General features: G+C 35.7%; 1 protein-coding gene across 1 annotated transcript in view; it reads left to right on the top strand.

Moving 5' to 3' along the window:
- vipr2 (vasoactive intestinal peptide receptor 2) overlaps positions 1-20,427 on the top strand; it is a 59,861-nt gene extending 39,434 nt beyond the window's left edge. Inside the window, exons 5-13 of the mRNA XM_051686570.1 lie at positions 8,151-8,248; positions 8,925-9,060; positions 10,095-10,245; positions 13,273-13,333; positions 13,504-13,573; positions 15,857-15,948; positions 16,812-16,947; positions 17,072-17,113; positions 18,032-20,427. Of these exons, the coding sequence (XP_051542530.1) occupies positions 8,151-8,248; positions 8,925-9,060; positions 10,095-10,245; positions 13,273-13,333; positions 13,504-13,573; positions 15,857-15,948; positions 16,812-16,947; positions 17,072-17,113; positions 18,032-18,205 (960 nt within the window). The 3' untranslated portion in view covers positions 18,206-20,427. The remainder of the gene's footprint in view (positions 1-8,150; positions 8,249-8,924; positions 9,061-10,094; positions 10,246-13,272; positions 13,334-13,503; positions 13,574-15,856; positions 15,949-16,811; positions 16,948-17,071; positions 17,114-18,031) is intronic.
- The last annotated feature ends 432 nt before the right edge of the window (positions 20,428-20,859 follow it).

Raw genomic sequence — 20,859 nt, forward strand, 5'->3', positions numbered from 1 at the left:
TGTCACTCCCTACATTTGCTACACCAATAGAAAAATCTCTGTGCCTGGACAAAAAGGGCACCTCAGGACTCTGAACCTTTTAGTGCCCACTTTCTAGCCTGTATCGATGCCAGCTGGACCTACATTTGGGGCAGAAACAGTGTTTGTGTGTATGCATTTGGAAATGTGTGTGTACATGCATGTGTGTTCATGCATGTGTTTGACAGAGACATGCAGTGATAAAGTATTAGAAGTTTGAAAGACAGAGCAGCTGGCAGAAGCTTATTTTGGTGGGCTCTCAACCAAATTGCTCTCAGTATTATATTTCTTCTCAGAGACCCGAATTTGGAGACAAATGATTTTAGATGTGTTTGAAGTTGAAAAGAGTGCCAGAGAGCCAAAAATAGAGATGATAAAAGAATCGGAGTACATAGAAGTTCTTTGTTCCTTTATAGCAGCAGAATTTAAAAGAGCTATAAATGTTCAGTAATATGTAATGGTTTGTATTTCATTAGTATAGTGGACTTTCTCATTTAGTAGTTCTTGCAAGGAATGGGCAGTTGCCCATAAAATGTGTTGTTTCATACTGTGATTGTACATTTGGGATGCTATTGGGCAGGGGGTCAGTCAGTGAGGGATCATCATGAGCTAATAAACTGAAACGGAGGGAATTTCTATGGGAAGTGAACCATGCCAAGTGTCAAGCAAGTTCCCCTGAGCAGGGTGAGCAATCATTTGGAGTTCAGATGATTCCAAAAAGGAGTTTCCATTTCATTTATTCTACAAATATTTGTTATTGGGTCATTTTAAGAGTTACTGTCCTGAATGCTGATTGGTCAATACAGTGCTAATATCTGTGCTAAAATACCCAATGTACTAAAAGTTAACCTAAAAATGTGCCTTATGTGGCAACGTCTAAATTAACAGGTTTTATTCAAGTCAAAAATATTACTAATCTTCACTGAATCAACCTGAATACATTAGGTTACACCAGCAAAACTAATTATAAGGGTTAGATCAGGTAGAGCTCCTTAAGGTAACGATTGCAGGTTACAGTATGACTTTTTTTTTTTTTTTTTTTTTAACAGCAATGATGCGAAACAGAATATTGTTTTGCTATTGTTGACATGTCAGGGACTTTTAGCAGAAATATGCCATTTATAAAAACTAAAATGAATCACATTATTGTGTCCTTAAATATTTTATGTATTAACCATTGCATCCAGTCTTTCGTGCCTGAAAACATCCTTAAGTCGTGACTATATTCAAAATATAGCACAACCTCTCGAACCTTATTACTTAAGTCGCTTTGGATAAAAGCGTCTGCTAAATATATAAATGTAAATTATACTAGGTGGTTAGATGGTTTTTAAAAGGATAGTTCACCCAAAAATGAAAATTCTCATTAACTCAACTCATGCCATCCCAAATGTGTATGACTTTCTTCTGCTGAACTCAAATGAAGATTTTTAGAAGAATATCTCAGCTTTGTAGGTCCACACAATGCAAGTGAATGGTGATTAGAACTCAGAAGGTCCAAAAAGCAGCATAAAAGTAAAGACTCCAGTGGTTAAATCCATGTCTTCTAATGCGATATGATAGGTGTGGGTGAGAAACAGATCAATATTTATGTCCTTTTTTTATTATAAATCTCCACCTTTGACCAGCCCCGACCAGTAGGTGGCTGAATGTGTAAGTGTCTTAAACATTGATCTGTTTCTCACCCTCACATTTCAAATTGTTTAAGAAGATATTAATTTAACCACTAGAATCTTATGGATTACTTTTATGCAGATTTTGTCCTTTTTGGACCTTCAAAGTTCTAGCCATCCTTGCATTTTATGGACCTTCAGAGCTGAAATATTCCTCAAATTCTTCATTTGTGTTCTGTAGAAGAAAGACATGGGGGTGAGTAAACGAAGAAATAACTTTCATTTTTGGGTGAACTATCCCTTTAAAGAAGATTATTGTCGAGCGTCTGGTTTTTGTCCATGTGTGGCAGCTCAAAGACCACCTGCTGTTTTTTTTTTTTTTTTTTTTTTTTTTTTTTTTTTTTTTTTTGCTCATAAATATAAAACAATTTGCCACTTTTAAATTCAGTTGCCATGTGCCAGCTTGGCTGTAGTCTGCTACTTGCCCTGATTAATAGGAAAAGTGATTTCCAAACGACTGGTTGACATTGATATGGAACTGAACTGAAACTGGACTCACAGTAATAAGGCTCATTATAAATGTATTCATAAGCTGTAGCCAGTGAAACACTTGGCCCTGTTATGACTGTCTCCCTTCATTGCTGTTACAGGGGCATCAATGGACATCCCATAAACCTATTTATCCCTTAAGAAGAATATAAAAATCAAAGTATTTTTTGTGTGTAACATTTACAGGATTCCCACAGTTATGGAAGACTTAAAAATATCAACCAATTTTTTAAATTGTGTTTTCTAGACCTGGAAAAGTTATGGAAATAAATATTTTAAAATGTCATGGAAATTTCAGTAGTGATTATAAATTTTTCTTGTTATGCTCTTCTGTAAAATATATAATCAGTTATATTTTGTTCTTGTGTGGAGTAAAACTTACAAGTTGGTTCTTTTCAATGAATTGGTTCATAACTGTTCACAAATCAGTCTGAATGATTCATATATGAATTGGTCTGAACCAAGATGATCATTAAAGGTTGAAAAATGACTGAAAAGGTCAATGAAAGGCCATGGATATTCATTTGGTCAAACCAAGTGTGAAAACCCTGCATTAAGTCAAAATGTCTTGTCACAAGAATGACAAATTTCATAAGAATAAAACCTTTTTTGGGGGGGGGGGGGCTTTTTCACGTGGCAAGTTTTACCTAAAGATTTATGGCATGACTAAGTCTTCATGGCATAATGTATGGCATAATTGACTTTAACTGCATTTCTTAATAAAAGGTGCAGATCTGTGCAATGTTATAAGGGTGGGGAGTCTTGAGAATGCACAAAACGACAGGAACGTTGGGGAATTTAAGCTTCCCAGTTTGTATGTTGGATGCCAAATGGAGAAACTGTTGTTTTGATGAAGAAGGGTAAATGCCTCCAGCATAATCAGATAAAACCATACTAACATAAATATGTCTGAGGGAAAATCGAGTATTTGATATGGAAGCTAAATAAGGATTCAAATGCAGATATTTTGTACTGTAATAACCCTTTTTATTTATCACGATAAGTGTCCTATTACTGTAAGTATTGAAGGGTAAGTTCACCCAAAAATGAATAATTTGTTATAATTGAATCATTCCCATGCTTATCCAAACCCTTATGACTTTCTTCTGTGGAACACAAAAGGAGCCTCAGTCACCATTCACTTTCATTGCATTTTTTTTTCACTACAGTGAAAGTGAGTAGTGACTGAAATTGAATATTCTGCTTGACAATTCCTTTTGTATTTCATGGAAGAAAGTCAAATGGGTTTGGAACAACTTGATAGTAAATGATTAAATGGATTTTTATTTTTGAGAGAACAATCCTTTCCCAGATTATGTTGAGGCAAGAGCAAAGGTTCAGGAAAGCATTTTGGGTGTAAAAGTGTACAGTTTAATAAATTAGAAGAACATTTAGTTTCAGATGAACAACAAAATGACATTAAACTGCACCAGGGAGAGTACAGTATTCAAGAGAAAATGGTTGAAATTCCCCCTCCTTCAAGAAGACAAGACTCCAATCTTCTTTGATTCCAGAAATGCCTTATGTGGCCATCCGATTCCATTCAAGTGCCTTTTCCATGAAAATGTCAACACATGGGCTGTGTGTTTTATATTCTTTTACTTTGCCAGCTCTCAAGACTGTTTGGTTTGGAGTTTTTGTGGGCACACGTCATCTCTAGCAGCGAGGGCAAATGCCTCTTAAGGCTGTATTAATAGCCCTATGATGCTCCGTGAGTTGTCAGTGCTACTTGAGGTGATACCATGGAGCAGAACAGACACGGTGACACATCGGCCTCCTCTGATTGGCTACAAGATGAAAGGAGATGCATGCTGTGACTGAAGCAGCCTTGAAATTGTGCATATCTGCCTGTCTCAGGCTACAGACAAAACAAAATGAGCAAGCATGTAAATTGGATTTGAACCGAATTCCATTATAGAACCTGTGACATCGCAGTAAGCAGAGCAACAGATTCGCTACACTTCTAGGTCTACAGTAACTCTTACTACAATAATAAAATGCTTTATTGTTATGACCTTACTAAATTTATTGAATTCTCTCTTTGTTACGGGTTCCGCGTGGACATGTTGGAGCCCAGGGCGGCTGCCTATATAGCCTGTAGGACGGGCCGATACTTGCCAGCGGGCTGGCCCAAATTACCCAGAGGCCCACCAGGAAAACGCCCGGTGCTCCCGATGGCCAGTCTGCCCCTGATATGAACAGTTGTCAAGATTTTAGGTTAATATTTATATGAATTTATAAGGGAAAGTTTTGTAGGTCCTGTTACTGGTCATTATTTCTTTTACACTTAAAGCCCTAGTATGCTGTTGTTTTTTCAACTTAATAATTTTAATTGAATGGACTCAAATTTAGGTCATACAATACCACAGCTTAAAAAATTAAGATTATAACTGATTCTATTTAAATTATTAAACCAACTTACTCCACAGAAATGCTTGGATGCCTGTACTTTAGTTGCACATGCACAAGGATAACTGAGATGGTGTTAACAGGGTCCAACTTAACCAAACATCTATTTGCAGCAAAACAACATACTACAGAAGACCTCAAATCTTTATGAATTCTTATTAACAACTATTTAAATGCCCACATATGTTCCTTTTTACCAGTGGGTATTCCCCATAGCCTGAATTTTTGCACTAGTTATTAACTTAAAATGTTGAGTCTATGGGTTAAGAAAAATATGTTCAAGGCACTTAGTTCTTTAGTAATGAGCTTAACATTTGAAGTGTTTTGTTTTTTATTAACATCAGGGTTTACAGTGTGGTTTGTGACCATTTTTGAATCAATATTTTGCCTTCACTTAGTTAATTTTATATGGTTCTGAGGTGTGATAAATGAATTTTTAAAAGTACAAATATATATAATGTCCCTCAGAATCCCAAACACGTTCTTGTACTAAAAGAGTTAGGCACAGATAACAGAATGCAGGTGTCTCGAGATTTGCTTTTAAAAGCTGATGTTCTTTTTTTTAATCTGACATGGCATCAGAAACAATCTGCCGATCTTGTGCAAGACACTGAAAAAAAATAGCGAGACGCAGTGAAACTGTCAAAGACATTCATCTAGCATATGTTTACATTGAAAAACAATTGAAAAACAGTTCAGACGGACACAAACAAGTGTTTAGTGTGAACGGCCCCTTATGAAATCATAGAAACAAAATGCATAATAATTCAAAAGAATAAGCAAAATGTTTGATAAAAACATTTGAGATGGAGCATTGCATGTCACATTGCAGGACATGCCAACTTTCCAAAAGTATTTCATACCCTACACATGTACACTGTACAATGAACTCTTATTTCAAAAGAGCAAGGAAAATCTTGTTTCATTATATCCTCCTTTTAATAGTACTTGTTTGTAATGTTTTGAAAGACTGTCCATCACCTTTGGAATGTTTTCCATCAGAATTGTTGTAGATGCACTTTTAACATCATCTAAAGTTCAGCACACCCTCCACCATAGGATAGTTGGCAGCTGTGGAGTTTTGGATGGTGCCCAATTGGCTCTCTGTTGCTGGTTTGGGCGATGAAGGGACAGTTCTTTGTTTTCCATTCTGATCCTGTGTTGGGGAAATTAAACAGCAATTTCCTGAAGGGTACTCTCCAGTAGCAGAGGGCACATTCCCATATTTGCAGAGTTCTTTCTTTGAAATTAACAAAGATTACAAAAATTCGTCCTCCTGAAGGGTTAGTTAGAACACAGATCAACCTTGAATCAAACCGGTCTGAAACCTGATTTCTAGACCACATCCTGCTTTGCTTCAAAGAAGTCCTGCCTCGGGCCATTTCAGAGAAATTAGAGCAAGAGCACTGATGAATTAAATTGGACATTGATCTTCTAACCCTTGAGGTATTGATCCTGTTTAAAAGGACAGATGATCTTTTGTTTTAGAGTTCACCATATAAAGATAATGTATGTGTAGATATGAGATCAGTTTGTCTTTGACACAAAATTTAGTACGTTAAAGTGAAGGTTGTATTTAAATTAAATCATTTCCTAACTTCTTTAGAGGAGGCACTTCATTTTGTGCTCCAACAAAATGGGCTTCTAATAGCTTCTGGCTCTGTTTTGTTGTAGACTAAATGTTGTCCCTTTAAGAGGTCAAAAATGAGGAATCAAATCTTTTCTTTTGAGAGAAAGTTTAACTACTCGCTATTTAATGTTTTTCACATCTCATTATTAGCACAGATGCCAAGGTTAGTACAGCAGCAAAAAACAGCCAATTCAAAGAGGGTCAGAGAGAGGTCAGAAAATGGTCATAAAAACTAAATTATCACTGTTTAGATGCAAAATAACTTGTAAGATAATTACTTTTACTGAATAAGTGGACCTCAGTGAGAAAAATTAAATAATAAAAATGTATGTTATGACCCCTTTAAACTTGCAGATCCACACTATTATTATTGTTATAGTTTAAAGTTTGAGACATTGTCTAAATAGTGCTAATCTTTTCCAGGGCCTTGCATTGCATGTTGAAGTCCAAGTGCCATATTAGTGTCATTTTTTTATCTGAAGTTCTCCAGAACATTTCCATGGGCATTCCATAAAACACACACCGCATCCAATAGTAAAGAAGTCTCTGTCGTGGAAGGAAAACGATCACTCATCCAAAACAGGCATAGTAGCCGGTTTTCATCTCCTTGTTTTAATTGCTACAGCCCAGTTAACCTGCGAGTCACTCATTGTTTTATGGATGACATATAACAGGCTTGGTTGGAAATCTACATGTCTTAAAGAAATAGTCCACCCAAAAATGAAAATTAGGTCATAATTTAACCGTGATTCTGTTTCAAACCAAAAGGAGATGTTAGGCCAACATGAGGGTGATTAAATGACATCATTTATTTATTTTTGGCTAAACTGTCCCTTTAAAGACAATGCTGAGTAGCAGGACTTCAGCAAGATCATGTTAACCAATAGATTTGTTTACTAAATTTTAGGGATTTATACATGTGTATAATATTACACTATAAAATGATGTTAGGGCTTCTTAGAGATTTATATGTACATACAGATATACACAATACATTAATTAAACACTAAGCATAAAACACACACAGCCATAACATTCTTAAAGAACAGATAAATCAAAAGAATTGTAAAATATTAACTAAGAGTGAGATGCAATTAGTTTTTCATGGACTCATTTGGGTTTTGTTTAAAATACTCCCATGTAGAATGTTTCTGCTCGTGATGTTGTTGAGTGGGTGCTGTGGTCTCTGTGTCAGGCCAAAAGAATGCTGTTTATGGGGGATGAGTCTGAAACTGAGCTTCATTCTCTTCTACCACCGTGCAGGCTGTCTGGCAAACTCTGCATTTCCATGGTTATTAGTCACCTCGCAATCTGCAATCCTTGAGACAATTAATGCTGAGATTGTCTTAATTTTTTTTTTCTCAATATTAAAACATGCCAGAGAGCTTAAACTCATTGTTTTTATTTGATGATTAGTGTAAATGTTGTCAGATTTGGACTGTGCATGCTTTACTCTCTGGGTAAATATAACAATGCTACTAACCCTTTAAAAAATAGTGGTTGACCTGAATGAATTTCTAAATTATCAATATGCAGATACCACACTGATATCTATAGAGCAGGACGGCCAATGAACGATAGTTACATTTAGGCAGAGGCTATTTGCACTAAGTTCAAATAGTGTTAGATGCTATTTGCACCTAAGTGCATTAGGCAGATTCAAAGTAAATGCTATCTATCAATCTATCGATCGATCGATCGTACTGAATGATTAACATATTCTTGTACCATGCTATTCACATGGCACTTCAAAAGTCACATGTCTAAACCATGTTAGGTAATTTTTCGCCCTTTTTTATTAGCAGAAGTATAGAGTAAAAGATTATTATTCTCTTAAAGAGAAAAGTTGGATTAAATGTAGGGTACCTTAACCAACCGAAGGTCAGTATTGCAAGAAGTGTTTCTCATAGGCTGTTCTTCTCTCTGTCCAGCTTGTCTTTTACACGGTGGTGAAGACCCTTTACACGCTCGGACACAGCCTCTCTCTCATCGCACTTATCACCGGCAGCACCATCCTCCTCCTCTTCAGGTTTGAAACAGACCTTTAATGGGACAGTTCACCCAAATATTAAAATGCTGTCATTATCTACTCACCCCATGCCATTACAAATCTGTATGACTTTCGTTCTTCTGTGGAACACGAGAAGTTTTGAAGAATATTGATGCTGCTTTTTATTTATTTTTTTTAACAAAATTAAAGTAATGGTGACCAAGGTTAACTTTCTACATAACATTTCCTTTTGTGTTCCACGGAAGAAAGATAGTCATGCAGGTTTGGAACCACATGTGGGTGAGTGAACGGTTACATTATTTTTATTTTTGGGTGATCTGTCCCTATAAAAAGAGCCACTTTATATTTGTGTCTTTATATTACTCTATACTTTGTGTGGTTGAGCGATCCTGTCTTATATTAATTGTAATCATTAAGGAGTTGAATTTGGCAGGCTTCTGAAAGTCTATAATTTAAACTTTTTGATGCTGACAATAAACATTATACTTGGCAACCTATTTTATCCTGATATTGTTTATCTAGCTTGAACCAAAGTATTAATGTGAGAAGCTGTCTGGAAATGTGATGAATGGAACGTTGCTTAACACATCTTTGCAATTTTCTCAACTTTATAACCACTATCACAAACTGAATTTGTCTTTAGAAAGCATGCATGTTTATTTACAATACTGTTCCATGCTGTTCTTTTCAACAGAAAACTCCACTGCACAAGGAACTACATCCATCTGAATCTGTTCTTCTCATTTATACTGAGGGCTATCGCTGTGCTGGTCAAAGATGCCATTTTGTTTTCCCATGAGAATGTAGAATGCACAAAGCAGCCATCGCTGGTGAGTGAGTGAATGCTGATATGACCCCAAGAACATACAGAATATTATTAATGACTATACAACCCCAATTCTGAAAGTTGGGGCAGTATGAAAAATGCTAATAAAAACAAAAAGGAGTGATTAGTAAATTATATTCACCCTTTGATATATTGAAAGCACAACATCTACACATTATATGATGTTTTACCCTGTGAATTTAATTGTTTTTTGAAAATGTACAGTAATTTCAAATCAGATGACTGCAACACGCTCCAAAAAAGTTGAGACAGGGGCAATTTAAAACTAATAACAATTTGACGAGTTGAAATAACAAGGTGATGTGAAACAGGAGATGTTAAACAGGTGAGGCAATTGTGTCATAGTACTGTATAAGGAGCCTCCAAAATCAGCCTAGTCCTTCAAGAGCAAGGATCATTCAAGACTTGTCAATTTGCCTAAAGATGCTTCAGCAAATAATCCAGCACTTTGAGAACAATGTTCCCCAAAGACAAATTGGAAGGATTTTGGGCATTTCACCCTCTACAGTGCACAATATAGTTTAGATTCAAGGAATCTGGTCAAATCTCGGTGCTTAAAGGGCAAGACAAAAACCACTTCTGAATGTGCGTGATCTCTGATCCCTCAGACGTCACTGTCTTAAAAAAACATAATTCACCTGTAATGGATATCATGAACATAGGCTTGGGATAACTTTAGTTTTAAAGAAATCAGCCTGTGAATGACTTAGCTGTCCCTACACATTACACTGGGATGGGAGAAAATATTCTAACATCGAAAAAATTACACACTTCACCTTAGAGGGGCTGAACTGAGCTAAGCCAGTTTTTTAAAGCATGCATGGGGTGTCATCTAAACACATATTTTTCTTCACCATTTTCATAAAGTGATTATTTATACCTAACTTTTGCACAGCAGAACCTAAAGCCCAAAATCTACTTCACAGACATTTGCACTAGTCACACTTGTGCTGCAATCCTTGGCATTTCAGGTATATGCAGTAAATGGACAATGTTCTTTTTTAATACTGTGTTTAGATTGGTTGCAAGGCCAGTCTGATCATCTTCAATTATTTCATCATGGCAAACTTCTACTGGTTGTTGGTGGAAGGGTTATATCTTCACACCCTGCTGATGGTCATCTTCTCTGAGAATAGACACTTCATCATTTATCTGCTCATTGGATGGGGTAAGCATTCATTTGAGACCCCTAGTTAAACCTGGTATTGGTGCAGCCCTCTTACATTTACCTCTTTATCCTGCCTGTAACCGTAATTTTCAGCTGTTTCCTGTTTTTCATGTGTTTTTGTGGTCTTCATAATTTATCCTTCAACAGAAAGCATTCAATGTTTAAGACCCGATGAAATTGCATGACATTCACAGGTTTCTGTAATTTAATGACATATTTCCTGTTGAAACAAAGTTTAGGTGGGAAAAATGTGGTTACTTGCAGTTGTTACCTTAACCCTTTATTGCATTATGAAATCATTGTTAAAATTTATTTTGATCCCCCCCCCTTTTTTTTTTTTTTTTTTTTTTTTTTTTTTTTTTGCATAATATGGACCTCATTTCTAAAATAAAAAAACAAAATAGAAAAATTATTATTTGATATAATAATTTTAGGTATGTTACTTTGAAGCAACATTGTGTGACAATGGAAGAAAATAAATCCAAGAATTTAATAAAAATTTTGAAGTTAAAATTTGAGTATCTGAGTATGTCAGAATACTAAATACATAAAAACTAAAACTGAAAAAGTGCATTTATTCTCTATAGTGGCTGCATGTGTGAAATCACTGCACATGTTATATCCATTCCACTGTTGCACAAGGTTACTTCTAGGCTACAAATGCATTTAAGCAATTCCTCCTAACATACAATAATAAATATGACTCTAAATGTTTTAAAATGAAGATTATTCACTAACAAATTTAAATTACATTTTTGATGGGTGAAAAATCACTGAAAATTGCTCTTCTAAGGGCAGTTCTCAAAAAAGTGCAGCCTCCACACAGTCCACCTCCATAATGCCGGAAAAAGATAATAAAATGACCACCAGGACTTATTTTGATCAAGAAAAAGCATTTTTATGTTTAATTCAAAGTCATCCCTTCATTATTAACCATTTTGTTGCCATTTTACATGCATCTTGTGCTTGCAAAGTGAAGAAAATGTTTGTTACAGAAAGAGAAAACGGTGCCATAAAGGGATAAGGATCTTTATACTTTATCTTACCCTTAAAAATGACTTTTGTTGGTGTACCCTATTGTGGTTAGGTTGAATTAGTCATGTCAAATATATTTTAACTTGATTGAAAAAAGGTAATTTAGATGTTACCACAAAAACTATTTTTGACACAACATTTCTTAACAATGTGTATAGATTTTTTAAATAGCCAATTGACTTTAGTTACATCACAGTCATGAACCATGATTTGGGACATTCTCTTTCTCTGGAGCATTTGATTGGACAAAAATCTTTGTAGTGTGTCATGATTCATCAATATTTTTGGTCCGTTTTCCTGGAAGAAAAAGTCATTTTAAATGTGTATATCTGCTAAATGTGATTTGTCAATGTTTAGTAACACACTATCATACAGATCGCTTCAAAGCAAGCACACATTTAGACTTCATGGGGTCTTTAAGTCTTTTTTAAATTACATTCATGTCTTTGTTTTCACACATGCAAGCATTTGAGAATTTGTTTTTGTTTTTTGTGTATGAACATTAGAGACATTTTCCACCTCCTACTGCATTTGATGCATTAGCTTTCATCCTGTTAGACAAGAACACATGCATGCGCTGGAAATCATTTCAGCATACACTTCGGTGTAGCTCTGATCTCACTCGCCATTTACAGGGTAAACAACATGTATAGAGAACAATGTGGCATGCCAGCATGCCTTGCTCAGTCTGTTTGTAGTACATTATTTATTACATGTCTTTGCAGTTTGTTGTCTCCCCTGAGTCTTGAGTTTCTAGGAAGTGGAAGCTCATTCATTTGTAGAGGACAGAAGGGGGTGTAGCTTACTAGACTCATCATATCAACACCTCATTTAGCTTTTCTTTCATCATGACAGTGACGACAAACATGGACCCTTTAATCTCCCTGTTTACGCATTTCCTTTCAGGCCCTATTTTTGTCTAAAGAGAGTGGCCTACCTCCCCAGAGAAATCTAATGAAAGAATCTTCCAGCAGGTGTCCTGGAAGAAATGCTGTTGCCTAAAATCACATACATTTTAATAATTAACCCACAGTTTATTAACGTGGATAAAAATAAAGAAGTTCTGTCCATCCATCATCCGCTTTTTAAAAAGGCAGACTTCTTTGCTTTGCTAAGGCTTATTTCATAACTAGCATTTTATGTTTAAATTACAAATACAATTTTTCAAAAAAATGTTTGTATCATTTGACAATTACAGTTTGATACATTATATGTTCAATAGTGAAATTTTTCTTTACATTTCATATCAAGCATGATTTTCACTGACACTTTTCCTCTTGCTAAACAAATAATTATAATTATAATTAATTTTCTTTATTTATCACACATTATACTTTTGCACATATACAGTGAAATTCTTCTTTTTCACATATCCCAGCTAGGCTGGGGTCAGAGTGCAGGGTCAACCATGATACGGCACCCCTGGAGCAGATAGGGTCAAGGGCCTTGCTCAAGGGCCCAACAGTGGCATCTTGGCGGTGCTGGGGCTTGAACCCCCGACCTTCTGATCAGTAACCCAGAGCCTTAACCACTGAGCCACCAAAATTGTTGTTGAAATGAAACCACAACTGTAGAATAGTTGTAATTCTCAATAACTTGAACATTGAAATTGTAATCATTGTCTCTTAATAACAATTAAAATGGATGATAATTTCCATCTTTTAGATTATCATAGTTTTAAAAATGTAATTTATTTATTTTATTTTTTAATGGATTTTCATATGTTAAGATTGAAAGTCTGAGTTTGGAACATTGGAAAAAGCAATAAAATATATACATAAATGGTATTTGGAAAAGTCAATTTTAGAAATAAAAAAGAAAATCTGAAATCTGCTAGTTTTAATCAAATCAACCCCTAAAACAAATGGCTGAAGTTGAGGAAACCACAAAGTATCCTATGTGGTTTACCCATATAAACAATATGCACACTAATCAAGCACGAGGGAATGCCATAACTGAATCTCTTGACATTTGATCATTCCTCCTCCTTAGGATTCCCCACCGTGTTTGTGATTCCATGGGTCATTTGTAGGATTTATCTGGAGGACACGGGGTAAGTAGTTTCGCACAGCATAATCGGACTGATTGAACTCACGTGAGACTAAGTATTGGTTATTTAACCCTGGGAGATTAAAATGAAACTCTTTGGAAGATAAAACACTTTCCTGTTTGCGTCTACTGTTATGAATGTACTTGTAACTCTTTGATGTCTCCTCTTAATAGATGCTGGGAGAGAAATGACACCCCGATTCCCTGGCGGGTGATCAACTGGCCAATCATGGCATCTGTCATTGTGAGTATAACCTCAGAGCGATGCATGTAAACTGTTACCGTAAACCACAACTGCATACCGTAAATGTTAGGTCAGGTAAGGGAATTCTGCCAGCCAAGCAGATGAGAGGATTTGCTGAGTATCACGGATAGTTCCCATGTCCTGGATGAGACGTGAGTGCAGGCATGTCAAGAACAGCATGCAGACACGCTGTCACAGTGCCTCTCTCAGCACATGTGGGAAAGGAGTTGGCCTGGCTCTCTCTCCTGGATCCGAAGTGCTATTTCCATTTCTATAAAGCTTCACCTGCAAGAGAGCAAATGTCTGTGGACAGCATGATGGCCGTGTTTGACAGCTTTGCCTGAACGCGTCCAGGTCAAAATGTTCTTGACCATCAGCTCTCCAGAGCACAGGAATGCCAGTGTTATAAGAGAAATCATATGTGTTCATACCCTGACAAAAGTGTGTGGCTTTGGTGATCCATGTGGTTGGATAACCCTCTCAGAGTTCACTGTAAAAAAAAAAAAATATATATATTTTCATCAGGTAACATATGCATCGTGTGGTAACATCTAAATTAGCTGGTTTTATTAAAGTCAAAAATGTTAAGCAGTAGCATAAATAACATATATAACTACATTAGGTTACAACAACAACAACAAATCATTTTTAGGGGTTAGACCATGTACATACATCCTTAGGTCCGTTCACACAGAATACCATTTTTGCATCCATCTGCGCTGTTTAAAAAAAAAAAAAAAAAAAATATTATTTGTAGACATGCTCTAGATGGACATCTTTGACTGTTGTGCTGTGTTTTGCACTGAAACGCTATGGTTTTTTTAGCTGTCGTGTCAAGTTAGGTAGAATACAAATGTTTAAAAACGCCTTTTGAGTCACCTGCGTTCTGTTATATTCGGTGCGCTACGTCAAGCTTTTTTAGCGCATAACGTATTTGTCTGAACAGAATTTCTAAAACACTTTTCACAGAAACAAGTTTGTTTTTCCATATAACAAATTCAATATAATGTCTATATTTCCTCTGTTCATTGTCACCTTTCAGCTCTCACAGATACACAAACAGAGGAACATATGAATTCATATTTAAAGTTTTTTTTTAACCTTAAAAGTTAGATTACTGTAACTTGTTACTTTGTAATTAGATTACAACCAACACTGTTCATTCGATTAGACAGCTGCTTTTAAAAGGCCATCAAGGGATACACGAGATCCATTCAGTTCTAAAAAAATGGAAATTTTATGATAGATACATTTTATGATAAACACGTTACAGTATATGTGGTACAGACTTACTGAACATGCACTGTAAAAATGTTTTTCAGTTAATCTAAAAATATTAACTGCATGTTGTGACACTTAAATTAAAGGAATATTCAGGGTTCAATACAAGCTAAACTCAATCAACAGTTTTTGTGGCATAAAATTGATTACCACAAAAATTAATTTTGACTTGCCCCTTTAAAAAAAAAAAAAAAAAAAAAAAAAAAAGCAAAAATCTGTGTTCCAGTGAGGCACTTAGAATGAAAGTGAATAGGGGCCATTTCTTTTATGTTAAAATTCTCACGGTTTCAAAAGTACAGGCACAGGACCTAAACAATATGCATTTAGTAAACAATAACCTTTTCTGTGTAAAGTTATAGCCAGTTTTACAACTCCTTTTGCCATGATGATGTAGTCAACAAACCCTACAATTAGTGTAAAAATTACAATTTAAACAACAGCTAAAATAAAACATGAGTTTTAACAGAAGAATTAATGTAAATGCATTTATAAAATTATAAGCTTCAAATTTCTGCTCCCCCCCCCCCCCATTCACTTCCATTGCCTCCATTGTAACCTCGATTTTTGCTTTTTTAAGAAGAGGAGGGACGAGTCTTAATTTTTGTGGTAATCAATTTTAAGCCGCAAATGCTGTCGATTGAGCTTAATTTATATTGAACCCGGAATATTATTTTAACTGGTTTCTTAATATTACTGATAAAACCTAAATACACTGGGTAAAGGTCAGATCAGGTAACAACTGCACGTTCACATTTTACAATGTGCAATAATCCTGTAATCTGGTACAAGCCTTACAAAATATTCAGAGAAGTTCTTATTGTCATCTTTGGGAAGTGTCCTATGAAAGATTCCCCTATCATTTTACAAATGCTTTTCAAACTGTTTACATGATGTCATTGTGTAAAAGAGGAATGATATAAAAGTACAGGATAGAATTTTAGTATAAACTATTGCTTTATATTTCCTCTCTTTTTCCTCCTCACTCTCTTCTCTGTTCTTTAGTTAAACTTCATTCTGTTCATCAGTATCATTCGAATTCTGGTGCAGAAACTGAGGTGTCCTGATGTCGGTGGAAACGATCAGTCTCAGTACAGGTATTGCATATTCAAAATCAAGCAAAATCACGTGAGCAATGATTCAGTATTATGGATAATGCAGCACGATTGTATACTACACATATACATGGTTGTGAGTGTGATATTGCTTTTATACAGTTCTATAAATAAAGGGATAGTTCAGCCAAAAATGAAGATTCTGTCATTTACTCACCACCATGTTGTTCTAAAGCTTTATGACTTTGTTAAACACAAAAGGCATTGTTTGGCAGAATGTTAGCCTTAGTCACTATTCACTTGTATTACATCTTTTTTCCATACAATGAAAGTGAATGGTTACTGACTTCATTCTGCCTAGCATATTTTTTTATTTGTTTTATTCCACAGAGAGAAAGTCATATGGATTTGAAATGTGGCATCAGCAATCATAGTTCCTCTTATGTGTCACCCAGGTCATAGCGGAGTTCTCCCTTTTAAATTGATCAGTAGTAGCATTCTATTGTACCTTCAATCTCAGAAAACTGGATGGAAATGGATGGATGCTCTCCACTTTTATCAGTCTTCCATTATCTATAGTGAAAAGCTAAATGTGTTTGCAATGCAAGGGTGGTGAAATATTTATGCACCGATTTGTACCAATCTGAGTTGTTCTGCTGAGTGCTCTGTCGCTAATGCATGAGAGGCTGTGCTCTGTTTGATTGCTCTCCAGATGTGGTGTATCCTTTGTGTTCCTTTGTGTTCTCCTAAAGTTGGGATTGCAGTTTGGGGCTCTCCATTGTGTGCTTGGAAATATACTTTGTCCACTTTGACCAAAATTGCTAAGCTATCACAACTGTATGAATCCCTCAATCATTCTGACCAAATCCTGTCCCTTCTCTCTCTTTCTCTCTCACTGTTTGCAGGAGGTTGGCCAAGTCGACACTTCTGTTGATCCCTCTCTTTGGAGTCAACTATGTTCTTTTCGTTTACATCATAGATGAAAATGATGAAATGGAAAACTACAAAATATTTTTTGACCTTGGCCTGGGATCCTTTCAGGTAAGTAATAAAGTGTTCAAGAACCACTAGTTACAGTATTATACTGTACAGTATGTATGTACTTGGACTTATGTTGTGCATTGTGTGTTTTATGGCACTAAAATTTTCTGTGCTCCTTACACAGGGCTTGGTGGTTGCAATTCTGTACTGTTTTTTGAATACTGAGGTCAGTCTTTAGTGCTTTCATTCTCGCAATAATGAATGTATACCTTTACTAAAACTTTATATGCTAACAATACAAAGTCAAAGAAACACTGATTGTTTGTCTTCGTACTGTAGTTCAAAATAAAAAGAAACTGCATTCACAACCATATTATTTCTGCAGAATTATGTATTTCTGAGTGAAACTGGATTTTTAACTAGAAAAACAAATTATTTTATGCTTCAGGAATTGACTGGATAGTGTGTCAAACCAGTGATTCATAATTTTGGTTTTATTTTATTTGGTTTATTCTCTTATTTTTATATAGCTAATTGATTATTTACATTTATTTTCATTATTAGAATTATCAATCTGAAAAGGGTCTGCAGGGAAGGGATTTTTGGGTAGGTTGGGTGGTGATTGGGGTTGCCAACTTTTCATCACACGAATGTGACGCATGAGCATTTTTGGAGCTTTAGCAAGGGAAGGGGGTCTCCCTTAAATGTGGGGTGGGGGTACAGGTTGCCAACTTTGCTGGGCGAATATGGGACCGCTTGATCATTTTGAGCGCTTCAACACAGGACGAGTGTGTACCTCAGATGTTTCGCCACCCCAGGGAAATCCTGTACGGGACGTTGTAATTTCAGCCAAAATATGGCACGTGCTGGCTAATACAGGACAGTTGTCAACCCTGGTGGGGAGGGAATTTGTTGATTGTGTTTGTTATATACTGTATGATAAAAAAAAAACTTTGAAAGAAGGCGGCGCACCGATGAATTTGATGCAATAAGACCAGGTGGTGTTTTTAAAAAGTAAATGGGGGGTCAATTTTGATTTCATGTTGATTTGAAAACGCATGCCACATGCCACTATTTCCCATGTGTGCTGCTATGCTAATGCTATGGATTGCACTAATGTGTTTTCTATTTGACTGCTATGCAGGTCCAGAGCGAACTCAAGAGAAAGTGGCGGAGTTTGCGCCTGAAGCGATACATCGGCCGAGACTACCGTCTGCACAGCTCGTCCATATCCAGGAACGGCACAGACAACATGGCCCAGTTTCACCGGAATTCCAGAGCCCAGTCTTTCCTGCAGACTGAGACCACCGTGGTGTGACACACTCCAAGACCTCCCATCTGAGGCAGGATTTATACACATGCACCGAGTCATGCGATTAGGTCAATCCCCCTCGGGTGGAAAATCTTTTTTTTTTTTTTTTTTGCTTTGTTGAAGCAAAAAAGGCTTTTTTCCATTAGAGCAAGACAGTGACATGCAGCATACATAAGACATCAGCAATCTCTATGATGGGCCATGACACACTATCTCAATAAAAATAATTTTGAATGCTGTCTTTTGATACCAAATTTCACTAACAGCCATCAAAGTACACTGGCGCAATACATCCAGAGTTATATTTGATGGTTTTAAAAGAACTCCATTTTCTTTTGTAAATTAAATGCAAGTCATAGCTTTTAGTGAACACTTTCATAGCATTAAGCTCTGATTATATAATAGTGTTATGTAAATACTTCTTAAAGCCTACGGCAATTTTCTTAGATGGTCACTCAGACACAGCGCAGTGCTTTCACTGTGGTATCAACACATGAAAACACAGCCAGCATGTTTTCAATGCTCTGAATGTCCCAGTGTCAGTTAGAAACCAAGAACACACTTCAGTGTCTTGGTTGAATTGTAGAAGTAGGTTACCTCAATGGCAAACTCAAATGTGAGGTGTTTTTATATAAAAAAAAAAAAAAAAAAAAAAAAAAGAGGACAGTATTGCTGGAGGTGTCCAGATTATCTCAGTATGAAAGAAAGACTTCTATTTCAAGAGATAAATGTGTATCAGATACCTTTTTCATGAAGTGGACAATGTGGAGACTAATCTGTACTGAAAACTCAGTCGTGCACTTACAATGAAAATTGGTGATTTGATAAAAATCTAAATTTCTTACAATGATATTGAACTGGTGTCTAGAGCATTACATAATGCAATTATTATTTTTTTTTTTTCATTATAAGACATTAAAAAATTTGTCAGTTTTGTATTTTATACCTTCATGCTGCCATAAGAAAAGCCACATTGTGAACATTTATAACCTGAAATACTTATTTCCAGGATATGTATATTATAGCATGTGAATGTAACTCATTTCTTTATTGTTATGTATAGATTTCAGAGATTTCAGCAGAGACTTATGAATGAAATGAGATTCATTGAGAAGATGGACACAAATATGTGGGATAAATATTTTGTATGCCCACAATAAGGATGTGTCTGATGATAAACCAAACCACATCCTCATTGTTATTGCTTTGCAAACTCCTGTTTTTCATATCCCATTTTGATTAGAAATTGCAATGGGAGATGTTGACCATGTCTCTGAATATATTTGCTTTTGTGTTGCTCTGTCTGACATTGTCTGAAAAACAGATAATTAATCCGGGAGACAGTTGGATGCAGATTTAGGTCAAATGAACTGGCAAAACGGAGAATGTGTGGGTGTATGAAAGTGCCGTTTCTGTGTGACCTGCTTTCTGCTGTATTGTTGCGAGAAGCTTTTGGGATCTACAGTCCAGAGACTCCATAGTTGGACAGAGAGAAGATTGGATCTCTTTTAGCCAAGCTTGAAGAACAGAAGAACACCATGTGGAGCGATGTGCTCATACAAAGTGACACAAATGCCATGGGCAGAGGCATAGAACATCATTATCAGACTGTCAAAGAGAGAGGAAAAGATGGAGCTTTAATTAAAACTGTCAGAAAGGAATTAAATGTGTTCTTTAAATGTTGAAGAAGGGGTCAGAGACATGGTGAAATGGGTAGTGCACATGCCTGTGACATATAGGATATATTTTAAGTCTGGCACGTGTCATGTGCTGATCCCATGCCACCTCTCTCCCTCCACTTGACTCGTGCATTTAAAAAATTATTATTGAAAGAGGGAATACCGGGTTTCATTGTAGAATATATTATACCTTCAATTTAAAAAAACAGTCATGATTTATCTGAGGTCAACAGTTTGACAGATTTTTGTATGTAAAATGTATTTTTTAAAAAGGCTCTAAAGTTGTGCATTTCTATTTTATTGTATTTAACCAATTAGTTTTTTCGTTAATTAGACGATTGTTGAATAAACAGTTTTTAATTTGTTCTGTTCTGCTGTACTTTTGCTGTATTTATAAAAGCTTTCTTGTAAATATTCAAGTATTGAGATCATTAATTGAATTTAATTGATTGGTTGTGATTACTTTTTAACACTGTTAATATAATTGTGCTGATTTAAAGTATATTTTGTTTGTCAGTTTTCACCATATACATTCAAACCAACAATTCATATAATTGTAATGTATTTAATCATCTAATTAATCAAGTAATTTATTCAGTAATTATCATTAAAAGCTATTTAATATGCAGCAATTGTTTTTGCCATTGCTATGTAGACAAGGGTGTCGTTGGGTGTGTTGTTTTTCTATGATTTTGCTTTGTAAATTGAATGCTAAATGAGACGATAAACGAGGAAGAGCAAAGCAAGATAACACTTCTCACATCCTGATCAGCTGATCCACCAAAACGGATAGTATCGCAGGCAGATGTTGTTTTTGAATCATTTCCTGTTCTATTGCTGTCTGCTGCCTTATCTCTTTTCTGAATCTGCAAAAGGGAGTGAAGATTCTCAATAATGGAGTGAATATTAATGCTTATTTTCAAGCTGCAGTTCTCCACATGCACAGTAATCTTACAAACACTCAAAGAATAATGTATTTCT

This window comes from Myxocyprinus asiaticus, chromosome 44 (assembly GCF_019703515.2).
Source record: "Myxocyprinus asiaticus isolate MX2 ecotype Aquarium Trade chromosome 44, UBuf_Myxa_2, whole genome shotgun sequence".
NCBI classification, from domain to species: domain Eukaryota; kingdom Metazoa; phylum Chordata; class Actinopteri; order Cypriniformes; family Catostomidae; genus Myxocyprinus; species Myxocyprinus asiaticus.